We start from the raw sequence: 12,844 nt of genomic DNA, 5'->3' as shown, positions 1-12,844 counted from the left end.
CTAATATTATGAATACCTTAACAGAATAATATAACAAAGTGGGTAACTAATAAAATTTGCCATTATTTCCTACTTCACCAACTTCTGGGTCATCTGCAATGATCAGAAAAAGCCAAATAATGTGAGCACAATCGTGCAACATGCATTTTAATTGAAAAGCAAGACCACGCTTCTCAGAAAAATTATGTGATGGTTACAGAATGAGGGACTGTACTCGACAAAGTTATACCATCCTTGTCCGCAGCACGAGTGCTACTCTGAAATACTGTGCCTGGCTTCATGACCCAAATACACATGACAAGCAAGGGTCTGCTGAGCATAATACCCTCCTTTGCACTTGCAAGCAATGAACACTTGCTTGAAAAACTGTTTTGAAGCGACTGTTACTTTGGCTCTATTTGCATTGTATTTAAATTAACATCAGCTGTGAAAATGACGGGTGAGGGAGGTTAAATTCCAATTCTCTGTCTCATGGGATTTCAAATAGGCAAATTCAGGAGGGGGTGGATAATAATTCGCATGTATGGACAAAGAACCAGACTGTTGTACATGCTCGGTGTTCTTTAAAGTCCACTGTCATGAGGCAAAGGTTTTTTGCTCAGTGCAAGAATAATCAAGTTAAGTATTAAGCCTCCGAGGAACGATTACTACTATAACCATTAAGCGATCAGTTGCGTGTATTGCACTAGCTTCTCGGAGCAACGTGTATTGACCGTGCTGTACACCAATATAAAGCAACACATTACGAGTCAGGGGATTTGAGCACCGAGTTTTGGGGGGTTTGCACCATAACTTAAAAGGCGACTACTCCTGACGGGCTGCGAGGCGCAACCTGGGCAAGCCCCAGGCCCTCCCCAGCCGCGCCGAGCTGCGAGGCGCTCAGGCCCGCAGGCCGCCGCGGCCCTCGCCTGCCGGAGCGCTTCCCCTACTGCGGAGAAAAGCTCCCCTTCTCCAGCCCGGGCACCCCAGTCCCCCCTACCCTGCCCTGCCCCGCCCCTCTCTGACCCCCGGCCCTCCGTACGAGCCCAGCGCTGCCTCCCCACACGGGGGGCACCGCTCGCCCGGCCCGCGCTCCGCGGCTCCCCCCGCCCCCGCCCGGCCCGCGGTGCGCCGGGGCCCGCCTCGGCCGCAGCGCGCAGCCCGCCCCGGCGCGGGGGGCCGTTAGCAGCGAGGGCGGGTGGGGTGTCTCCCGGCCGGCGCCGGGCCGCGCTCCCGCGTTTCCCCGCCGTGACGCGCTGGCACCGCGGAACGGCACCGGGGCGAGGCGCCGCGGCCCCCGCCCGGTCCCGGCGAAGCCGCGGGGACAAGGCGGCGCGCTCCTCCCCCGCTGCTCGCCTGCCCACCCCACCCCGCGCGTCCTTCCCCAGTCAGCCCCTTCCTCCCGCTCCCCAGAGCCTTTTCCTCTCCCCCGTCTCCTCCTCCTCCCACCCCCCCCATTTTAAGGTAACTCCCAGGAAACGTGCAAACCTGTAATTTTTACCTTCTTTGGCTTTTTTCCTCCTCGCCAGCGTGCCGCCGAGCTTGCCCAGAAAGGAGTCATCTTTTTTTCTGGACGGGGGAGATTTAGGGGTGGGAGACTTGGGGGAAGAAGGGGACTTCTGGGGGGAGGTTGCCATGATGGCCCAGCCGCCGGCGGCGCTCGGGGATGGAGGAGCCGGGTCCGAGGCCCCGATGCCGTGGGAGGCTGCTCCCGGCTCTGAACGGAAGCGGAATTATTTCAAGCATTTGAGGCAGCTCCTGCTCCGCTCTCCCGGCTCTCCCGCTCCTTCCCTCCCTCCCGCCCGCCCTCCCGCCTGCTCGGCGCCCGCTGGGGAGGGCCCGCTCCCCTCGTACGGCTCCCGCCGCCGCCCCCCTCCTCAGCCCAACGGCCCCTTCCTCAGCCCCGTGGCCGCCCGAGGGCCCCCCGTCCTCAGCCCAACGGCTGCCCACAGCCCCCTGCTCAGCCCAACGGCCCCTTCCTCAGCCCCATGGCTGCCCAAAGGCCCCCCCTCCTCAGCCCCATGGCCACCCAAGGGCCCCCTCCTCAGCCCAACAGCCTCTTCCTCAGTACAATGGCCGCCCCCTCCTCAGCCCAACGGACCCTTCCTCAACCCAACGGCCCCAACCCCTCAGCCCCATGGCTGCCCATGGGCCCCCTCCTCAGCCCAACAGCCCCCACCTCCTCAGCCCCATGGCTGCCCAAGGGCCCCCTCCTCAGCCCAACAGCCCCTTCCTCAGCCCCGTGGCTGCCGACAGCCCCCTCCTCAGCCCAACAGCCCCTTCCTCAGCCCCATGGCTGCCCGCAGCCCCATCCTCGGCCCAACGGCCCCTTCCTCAGCCCCATGGCTGCCCACAGCTCCCTCCTCGGCCCAACGGCCCCTTCCTCAGCCCCATGGCCACCAAAGGGCCCCCTCCTCAGCCCAACAGCCACCCCTACCTGCTCCTCTTAGGGGGGCTCAGCCGGGGGCCTCATGGCCTCGTTTTACCTGCCCGTGGGGTCTGGTCCCTCAGGCTCAGGAAAAGGGCGCTGGGAAGGAGAAAGCCCGGCAGCGGGAGCCCTGAGGAGGGCTGCAGCCCCAGGGTGGTATGAAGGTGGCCCACAGCTTTTTGGGCGGGCGGCTGCCCACTGAGGCACGGGACAGTGCCTCGCCCCACGGTCCATCCACCTCTGCATTGCCTTGCAGTGGAGTGGGTCACCAGCTCGGGCTGGTTGGTCGGACGCAGAAACGTCGGTGACCACATGCACGAGAGTGCTAGCTAACACCCGTGCCAAAAGTTAAAGGCAGGTATAGACAGGCAGGACCAGGGCTCTGACAGCTCAGTTCATCCATAACTATCCGTAAGTGAAGGCTCTGGAAGGATGGGGCGGGGCACAGCTGCAGGCAGATGTTTCTACACCCTGTGGTCAGCACTGATGGAAAAGAGCTAATGAAGTAATAAAGCGTCACTAAATAGTTTTGTGCAAGTTAAAGTTCAAGCTTACTACGTATATTTCAGCCTCGAGCACGTTTTGCAAAGCAGCTTTTCTGCCTGTAGGTTTCAGCTACATCTGTGGTCAGAGGCAGCTGGCACCATCATATCCACTTCTACAAAAGAAACCAACTGTTGTAGTCAGACCCGGTACAAAAGCCAGTGGGAAAGACTTTTCATGACAGATTGCCTATACCAACCCTGCTTTGATTTGCAGATGAGCAGTTTAAGAGAGAAGTATCTTTAAGACAGGTAATTTGCTGTGACTGGTTCAGGAGGCACCCAGGACTGGAACAGCATTAATGTCATCTGGATGCATTACTTTCACTTACCACTTAATCACTCGATTAACAATTCAGGCAAAAAGCCACACACACTTCATGCAAATATCTAGCTATCCATTAGGCATAATAAGTGAAATGAAATTACCATGAGGATAGTTCTAAATCGACTAATAATTGTTGCGTTTTTACAAGCTGGTAACATTGGTTAGCTGATGAGCGGTAGACATCAATGCCTATTTGTTGCATGCAGTTAGTATATGCCCTAGAGAAAAAACTTTATTCATCCATACTGCCATCAGTTAAAAGCAGGAATGAGCCCAAGCCATTAGCACAATCTCTCCTTTCCTTACATTTGCTCTCTGGCTGGTAGCACCAATTGTGTGGCAGGGCTGTTGTCTACAGAACACTCCAAATTTCAGACATTATTCCCTTTTTACAGAACTGCTACTCACACAGTGTGTGGATTAAGAAGTGAACAGTTTTGAATGATTTTTAAGAACATAATAAAAGACTATTTCAAAAGAAGGAGGAATAAACACATTGAGCCCTTTTTTATAAGCATGTGAATCTGTGGCATTTACAAACAGACAAATGACCCAACTAAATCTCCATTTGGACCCAAATGACTACATATAGATGTCAATATAGGATTTTGTGGGCACAGCAGAAGAGACAGTATTTTGGCAAGCACAAGTGTGCTTGCCTTTGTACCACTAAAGACAGAAAGAACAAGCCAGACACCTCATGAACAGTAACGGGTGCTGGGTTGTGCAGTACGGGGAAAGTCAGAATTCAACATGCGTTTGCCAAGTCTCCCACAAAATAGCTGAGAAGACCCAGCATCTGTCTTTCCTATTTCACTACACTCAGCATCTGTAAATTAATGACAAATGCAATATTACTTATTTAATAGCCTCATGAGCTATGGGTGTTTCACATCACAAGGAGAAAATAAATTTTAAATTAAACAATGTGTTTAAAATCAACTTTATCAGATCTGGAACCACAAATACTGTGTGTTTTAAGTAATAATGTTGAAGCAACAGACTTAAGTTTACTGGGGGTTTTTTATGGGTTTCTTTCAGAATTTATTTGCAGTTCTCTGGGTATAATATTATTGCAGTGTTTTTCCACTTAATGATGTTTCTCTTTGAGGATAGTGACAATGTTTTTTTCCCCTGAATCTTAAATTTAGAACTATATATGCTACTTTTTTTCTTTTGATCTGGGAATATATACGGTCAGTGACCTTAAGTTAGTATTGCATTCAGCACAAAAGGCCTTATAGATATGCACAAGGTCTAAGTTATGGCAGATATAGGAACATTGATTTTAAATGCCTTGCTCTTATTTTATGCTCTTTTATTTTAACCACAAATAAAAGCTGCAGTAATAGAAATTTGGTGGGGGATTTTTGTTTGGCTAGGTTTTTGCTCTGCTTTATATTTGATAATTGAATACTTTCATGATCATGCTCACGCACAGGACACAGTAGTCAGCAGACTGCCATTCAGGCTGGCCCCGCTGCATCTGGCATATAGAAATCTGTAGCAAACCACGAGAGCTCTCACGGTGCTCCCTGTCAGCACCTTGTTCTTACAGATGAGCCAACCAGTAGCTCAAATTAATTGTATCTTGATCATATATTGTATTGCCTTTTGCCAGGCAATAAAAGAAGGCTAAATCCACATACTTCAAATAATTCTTACTCACCTGCATATCTGTCCGTGCACACCTGGGTTTTATTTCTTTTACTATGGGACTCAGAACAATCACAGAGTCTTACTTTCCGCATGAGGCAGAAGAGGCAGGGTACGCAGTATACCAACCACAGGCTAGGCTAAGTAAGGAAGAGCACAGCAGCAGCCAAGCTGGTTAAGGCCGTACAATAAATTATTCATTTGTCTTAGAGTTTTCTCCTAGCATTTTTCTCCTAGGTGTACCTCTGCTCTAGCCTTTTGATCATTTGGTCATTTAAAGAATGAAAGGGGAATTTTCAAAAATGCTCTATGGACCTACTGCTATTGCTGTGATTGCCTACAGTAACACCCTTCACTGGCCTCAGAAAGAACAGAACTAGTCCAAAGTCTACCCTTTTTATTTTTTTAAGTACTTGCAGTCAGCCTCCTACTGACCTGCCAATTCTGTGTGGTTAACTGCTGAACATGCCTGCCCCACCCTGAGTAATAGTTAACAGCACATTAAAAGAGCCTCCTCAGAAAAGAAGGCATTTCCATCCAGGTTACTTCGCGGATGTTTAACATCTATCTATGGCTTGACTGGGATGTTCCGGAGAGTGCCCCAAAATACCTGGAGATAAGAGCTCTGGCAGGACCTGGCAGTCCCGCAGGTGTCCACGGGCGAGACGCGCCAGGCACCTGCTCCCTCAGCTGAGGTAAGGCCATGGCCGATGCTGGCACCCCAGGAGGCTGGGAAGCATGAGCTGCCTCCAGCCCTGCCTTGCGGGAAAGTGGGTTTGAGTTCCACCAGGAAGCCCCCCGCTCCTCTTCGCGTGGCTGCAGGCAGCGGCCGCCTCTGCGCGGCGCTGGGAGAGGCAGCGCAGAGAGAAGGCTAAAGCACAGCCGCACCTGGCTGGCATTGAACATCCACACCTCATTCCACACCCACGCAAGAACGTTTAGACATCCCAAAGGACTCTGCTGCACGTGATTTCAGACCCTGTAAGACAGGCCCAGGGTTGACTGGTCATCCCAATGGGGCTACATTATAACAGCAGAAAACATCATTATCAGGGGTAGAAGGGCTCCAAATTTTCATTGCCACCATCATCTAAAACTCACATCTGAGGATAAATTTGTTTCCAGCTCACAAGGTGAATTTAAGATTGAGCGTATGCTTATGCTTGAATTTAAGAGAGCTATGATTTCTACTCAACTTGTAACTTCTTTGGGATAAGAATCTTCTCTTTAAATAAATAGTATAACAAATAATAAACTAACATAGTTTCATAAAAGTATCAGAGTATTTTCAACTAGATTCTTTAAAAGTACAGTGTATTTTCTGTCGTACATCAAGGAGCAAAAACGATAGACTAAGATGCAATGAGAAAAAATGCACACGAAAGACAAAAGATAATATGTTGTATACAGTCCCAGAGATTAATTATTTGGAAAGTTTCAAAGGAAAGAAAGTGGGTTTTAAAATTTTCAGTAAGATGAGAACATCATCCTGGTATTTAATGCTTCTGATAACATGTTGTTCCATCAATCAGTTATTTATAAATACCGGGTCAAGTTTACCTGTATTTACATCTGGCCTTCTTGAGATAGTTTTAGAAAGAAAACAATGTTACGATTTTTTTTTCTTAATAAGCTTCACTTGTGCCTGTAATTTTGTACATCTGTGTTACATGACTATTCCAGCAAGTGCATTGCTGGCATGCAGGGCCACCAGGTCTCTTTTCGTAGTTCATTAGAACCAACAGAAGAAAACACAATTTGTTCATAAATACTAGGCAAAGAGACTTAGGTGAAATCCAGCAAATACTTTAACTCATCACAAAGTATTTGCCAGGATCTACGTTCATGAGATGTGGCTGCCATGAAGACTGCAATGGTAGTATTTGCATGCTAACATGGTAAATCCATTGTGCTAAACTATGCAAAAACTGTATGGTCCATGCAAAAGCCAGCAGAGACAGTTTTAGATCTTAACAGTAGCAAAGTCTTAAAAAACGTAGAGAATCTCTAATCTGCTAAGCCACATCCTGTTACTTGCTCAAGAAAGAAAACAGAGTATATCGTTCTGGAAAGAGACTACTGAACTGAAGTGAAATCCTTAGTCGAAATCAGATATGCATTGGGCTAAAAAGCAGAGGTTTCAAAGCACAAGACCTCGTAAGTTTGTTTCCTGTGCCCAGAGAAACCTGGCCAAAAACCCTAAAAATCAGGGAGGCTTTCTTTTACCTTGGGGGCAAATGGATTGACCTTGAGTCAAATAATGGCTTACAAAATCCTTTTCCTGAACTTCTTGTACAACTGATTTTCTTTAGAACTATGATCTTCTGAAGAGGGGACAAGGGTGTGTGTGTGCTGTGAACAGGAGGGGAGCCTCAGTAAAGTCCTGTGGTAGCATTTCCACCCACATCCTACTCGTGGGCCAGCCAAGTCCTCCAGCTGCTGACCAGTTGGCTAAGAAGTCAACCTGGCCTCAAGGTTTTGAACACAGATAAAAGTTTGACGTATTACTTCCAATAAAGCCAGCAGGCAGTTAATTCCTGTGCAGTCCTGAGAATTTATGTGTGGTATTATTGTTGCTGAAAAACTCGGAATAAAGAACTTATCAACACCAATTTAGTGTAGATAAGCAGACACTTCTTTATTGACGGCCGGGTGCGTGGGTGAGTCCTCTCAAAAAACCACACACACCTAAACACCAAAATCATACCCTTATATTAAACTTATTCATTCATATTCATTAGTTTTCCAAGAAAGGTTATACATATCCATTAGATTTCTGGGAAGTTATTAGCATATGCAAATGTCCTTCTACGCAGGCGTGGTGAAGCCTCTGGTGGTCTTCAGAAACCCTCTGGTGGTCTTCCATAGTCTTCCTCACTTTGTCCGATAGTTGACCTCTCAGGTGATTCTGCGCAGTACGATTCTCACCATCATTTACATAAAAATGCATACTATGTCTGTTCTTAAATATAACCTTTCTAATGATTGGTCCTTCAGTCACACCATCTCATTAATATTCTTATGTTAAAACAATCATTGGTTAATCTCACTTAACTCTACTGATTGGAATCCTCGATAATTAGATCAAGGTGGGAAGGGTAAGGGGTTTCCAAGCAGCAAACTGGTGTCCATAACAGTTTCCTTAGTTTCTTAAAACAAAACACTGCTGATCAACAAATCTTTGTCAAAGTTTCTGTGCTTAAATGATTTTAGACAATACTTGAATTCTCACGGTTACACATAATACATTTTCTAAAGTTCCTAAGTTCCTATGACTATATTTCAAACTTAACACTCCCATGGTTAAATGTGTAAAATGTAATAGATACGTATAGTTTTGTTAAAATATTTCTTAAAATTCTACATCCCTATTAAAATTAAATATGATTAATTCTAACTAATAATAACAAATCAATAACATTATCAGAGGAGTCACCACCATGCTCATCTGCCTCTGAGGCACACAAGATGGAGGGGAAAGGACATGACAGACAGTGGAAGAAAAACCTCAGTTCCAATACGCCAAAACTTACCTTGACCTCTGAAGAGAAGCAGCTGTCCATCTGTCCTCTGAAGAGAAGAGAACTATCCATCAGTTCAGAGTCATTGAGCAGGGGACAATGGTGCAGGCACTAACATAAGCCCAAATCTTGCTTATATACTTCTCTCATCCCGAGCATGTTGATTGCTCTGTAAGGCTTTCCCACTGGTAGAAAGCAACAAAACAAAATAACCTGATAGAAGTAAGGCTAGTGGCATTTGAAAAATGGCAATTAAGGTTTTGATCACCAATTCTTAGTGATCCATGCAGTGACACTTTTCTTTTAGGTCTTCAAGGAGCTGTTATAATTCGTATGTCATGCCTAATGAAATTAGGTGGTGAATTCCTATGTAAGAATGTGAGGAAGTTGTTGATCTTCATGAATTCCTATGTAAGAATGTGAGGAAGTTGTTGATCTTCTGGAGTTCGCAGCCTCTTGTGTTAAAGGTAGAGTCAAATGCCCTCTAACTTCAGAGTGTCATTATTCCTAAACTATACAACGCATCAGTGAACTGCAAGACAGCACGATTTACTTACCGGTATATGAATTAAGAAACATATAATTTCTTACCTATAGATCTTTCCTAGACACACATTATTACATTGTAGATACCGGTGGAGAGAAGTTACTATGGAAATGATTCAGGGACTTCAGAGAGTGAGATATAATTTTATTTTTTTCAAATAGAAAATTGCTCACATCTAGTCCATTTAGACAGTCAATACGGTCCAGCACATCATATTACACCCAAAAACAACAGTGCCAAGGACTTAAAAATGAACAAATCTATTATAAGTTTGTGAGTGAACTCACAGAAGACTCATAACCAAACCAATGTTTAAATACATTTCTAATACAAGCCAACCATATTAAATTGACCTGTGAACACTGCACGTTGCTTCTCTTTTTTTTTCCTTCCTCCTCTACTCTCACGATACATGAAGACCTGCTTTAAATGACTTAAGAGTATTTTTTTTTTTTTTTTCAGAGTCACTTCTACAGTTCATTTTTGGATCTAATCTTGTGAGGTACTTAATATCAGGCAGGGTAACAGTAGCCTGACAGCTTTTTCCACCCAAGAGTGGACACACAGGTTTGGGTGGAGCATGTGTTATGACCACATGGCATCCAGAAAAGTATCTTTTTAGCAAAGAATATTTTTAAGGTCCATAAAATGCTGATGGCCCTCAGCTTCTGTTGACGCTAATACTCTCAAGAACTCAAATCTTTGGAGCTAAAAGGAAAGCACCCTTTCGCATTTCGTTTTATAGCCAAACAGGTATCTGCTGTAAACTGAAATCTTAGGGTTTATTTACAATTCAGAGCAACCTGAACCTGACTGATTGCAGTGTGCCCATCTCCCCTGGGCAAGCAGGCTGGACTTTGGTAGAGGAGAGCAATCTCCTCCTCGGGACTAGGGGCATCATGTTTCTCTGAGGCTGCCCTTCCTCTTCCTCTTCGTACAGCAGCAACACGAAGGTGAATGGACTTTTTAGATTGTAAAAGTGAGGTGAGAAAAATAATCTTTGACTAACTGGAGGTTTCTGCTGAATTCCCCTCCTGTGCAAAGCACTAAGAAGTTTGTTTTAAAACTTTTTTTTTTTTTTTAAATACCTTGAAAGCATTATGACTCTCCATTTTCTACAGAAAACTGTCAGATGTTCTAGACAGTCTTGTTCTATAGGATTACGTGAGCCTACTGGGAACAGTGATAAAATCCAGAAATTTTCTCCACAAAACTGGAAATACCAGCAGATCTCAACAGAGAAAATTAAAATATTTATTGCTGCCCTGCCTGCTCCTACTTTGTGTCAATCTTAAGTTAGTTTAAAAATCAATCACTGCAATCCATCTCAATAAAAATGTAAATCCGAAGATCAGGTATGCTTAGCCTATGAAGGACAGAAAAAAAGAAGTCTGATGGTAATTTTGGAACATATTCAAGGATTCTGCTATGTCCTTCCACTGCGATGAAAGACAAATTATATTGTTAAAGCCCTACGTGCTATGCTTTAAGGGTAGCCCTTCAAGTTATGGTAACCAAGAACATTGTTTAAAAATCTTACGTCATATTTTATTACTGATTATTTACGAAATCGATAAAGCTATCTACTCTACTATGCACAGCTTTACTTACACATAGCTGTTAGAAATACACATTTATCGATCAAAATCAGAGACAACATCCAAACTGTAAAATGTAACCAGACGCTCTTATCCTCTTTAAACAGTCTAATAAATAAATATAAATACATAAATATTGCAGAATAATAGTATATTCCTTGCACTAGTAGAGGTATATTATTTATCTGTGGTCAATAGTAAAATCTTGCTTTTATCTTTAGAAAGGGCATTTTAAATTTCTTACACAGCAAAACACAGCAAAAACTTAAGATCATTCATAAATGACTGTGACAGGATCCAGTGTGTCTGTTACCCTACAAGTACTTACCAAGAGGTTTTTTTAGTTTAAAGCTTTTGGAACAGCAATGCTTCTAGCTTTGACTGTACCATAGGCAACTGCTGCAAATTAGCACCATTCACGAAATAATGAGAACATCAAATTTTCTCAGAGCATGAGGTAAAATGATATTCAAAAAAACCCAGTCTTTCAGTTTCTCCTTGTTTTTGCAGTTTGAAAATGTAGTGCATCATACATACAGTTGGGAATACTCTCAGATTTAAGAAAGTACTTAAATTACACCAAATACTAAGGAGAGTTTCTGCACATCTGCTTTGCCAGTATCTACAAATACATGTACAAAAAAGAGAGGATATAGTTCCCTTAAGAAAAAAATATGCATATATATTCTTGAGCAACATGATAAATATAGTTTAAATATACCCACAACATTTTCTATCAAATGTTGACATTACAAACTCAACATTTTTTGCAACCCTTTTGAGGAATTATACTCGGGGAGATCTTTAACTGCTACACCACTCATCACATCGAATGATACTAGTTGTGATGTATTTTATCAAGCAATTGTAAAGCAGTCAATCTGGATTACTATTTTTAAATTATCTTTCAGCATATTTTAGAGAAGACCTTAATCTGTGACATACAAAAGCTTTTTTGAGCATGTAACAGTCTTAAGGATAGTCACCCCTTTGATAATCGTTTACCATTTTAGAAAACATAAGGATTTAATATTGCTTTAACTTCTTGTTCAAAAATACACAGTGCACTAAAATATAACAATTCCTGGAAAATTAATTTCTGACATTGCATTTACAGTGGTTTTAATGAGTGCTTATACGCAGTTATTAGTCAAATGACCCTTCCTCAACCAGAAATAAAAATTAATGTTATTTTTATATGAGATGCTTGCTTTCTGACCTTTAAATAGTTCAACGTGGGTTGGCTGTGCCAAAATATTAACAAAACCACATACAGATTCAGACAGATGGAAGCAATGCCATCTTGAAAATACTAAATTATGTCATCATGTTTCTCAGGAACTCTATTCTCAGCATTAAAATAAAATTCCAAGAAAACAACAGAGCTCTGATTTCCCTTTCACAGACCCTGATGCCCATCAGACAGGTAAATTCAGTCCTATTCTCTATTTCGGTGATCCTTTAAGCTGATAGTGACATGACTCACTCCAGTACGAGCAAAAGAACTGCTTAGGAGCTTTCGATAACAAACCAACATGTTTCCCAAATAAACTGATATTAAATTTTAATTCCTTCATTTTTCAGAAGACTGTATCTCCATGATTACAGATGTTGCTGAAATCATGTTTATTTGCATGTGACTGTTTAAATCCTGCTCAGCTGATAGCCTCTAGATAATATAATGCTTTCAAAGTGCTGGTCTTCTGCTTTTTCTTTCACTCTCTGCTCCTCTAAGGTAGACACGAGTTTGTCCCTTTCTTCAACCACTTTCATCATCTCAGTAAAAATTTCATCCTCCTCATTCAGATCCATGTCATCTTTAAGGCTGTCTATAAGATCACAAAACAAGAGGTTAAAATCCAGATCACTCTGTTGTTATGCTTTGCATTTTTAACTGTTGGTGTACAGGTTGAATTAATATTATAGTAAATGAAAAATGAATTCAATAGCAGCTAATATTTTTCATGTTACAGCTCAGGGAAAATTTCTCTGGCATTTGGGCCATTTAAGGTTGACCATTAAGGCTCCTAATGTCTAGAGTAGATCTTTTAGCAAAACTTAGACTGGAAGGAGTAGAAAGAGAGCTACTTGTTTTGTAAAAACATTTAAGCTGGAATTTGAATTTAGTTTATACAAGGTAAAAAGCCCAACCATGAAATGCAGTACCTGTAAGAAAACGGAAGGTGTTTTTCACAAAAAGTATTGAAAACTGCCATCACTCACAATCCACACCCTTAGAACACAA

At 43.5% G+C, this 12,844-nt stretch overlaps 2 protein-coding genes across 7 annotated transcripts in view; both read right to left on the bottom strand.

The window, feature by feature from the left end:
* PARVA (parvin alpha) overlaps positions 1-1,748 on the bottom strand; it is a 69,583-nt gene extending 67,835 nt beyond the window's left edge. For both annotated transcript variants that reach the window (XM_049819947.1, XM_049819946.1), the window contains exon 1: positions 1,481-1,748. In XM_049819947.1, coding sequence (XP_049675904.1) covers positions 1,481-1,616 — 136 coding nt within the window. In that variant the 5' untranslated portion in view covers positions 1,617-1,748. The remainder of the gene's footprint in view (positions 1-1,480) is intronic.
* A 7,213-nt stretch (positions 1,749-8,961) lies between these two features.
* MICAL2 (microtubule associated monooxygenase, calponin and LIM domain containing 2) overlaps positions 8,962-12,844 on the bottom strand; it is a 136,607-nt gene continuing 132,724 nt past the window's right edge. For 3 of the 5 annotated variants that reach the window (XM_049819930.1, XM_049819928.1, XM_049819931.1), the window contains exon 34: positions 8,963-12,428. In XM_049819930.1, coding sequence (XP_049675887.1) covers positions 12,244-12,428 — 185 coding nt within the window. In that variant the 3' untranslated portion in view covers positions 8,963-12,243. Of the gene's footprint in view, positions 12,429-12,844 lie in introns of all 5 variants that reach the window. The other 2 variants (XM_049819933.1, XM_049819932.1) reach the window with 2 other exon arrangements.

The sequence above is a fragment of the Accipiter gentilis genome, chromosome 17 (genome assembly GCF_929443795.1).
Source record: "Accipiter gentilis chromosome 17, bAccGen1.1, whole genome shotgun sequence".
NCBI lineage: Eukaryota > Metazoa > Chordata > Aves > Accipitriformes > Accipitridae > Astur > Astur gentilis.
The sequence above is the reverse complement of the archived record's forward strand: the minus strand, read 5'-3'. Positions and strand labels throughout refer to the sequence as shown.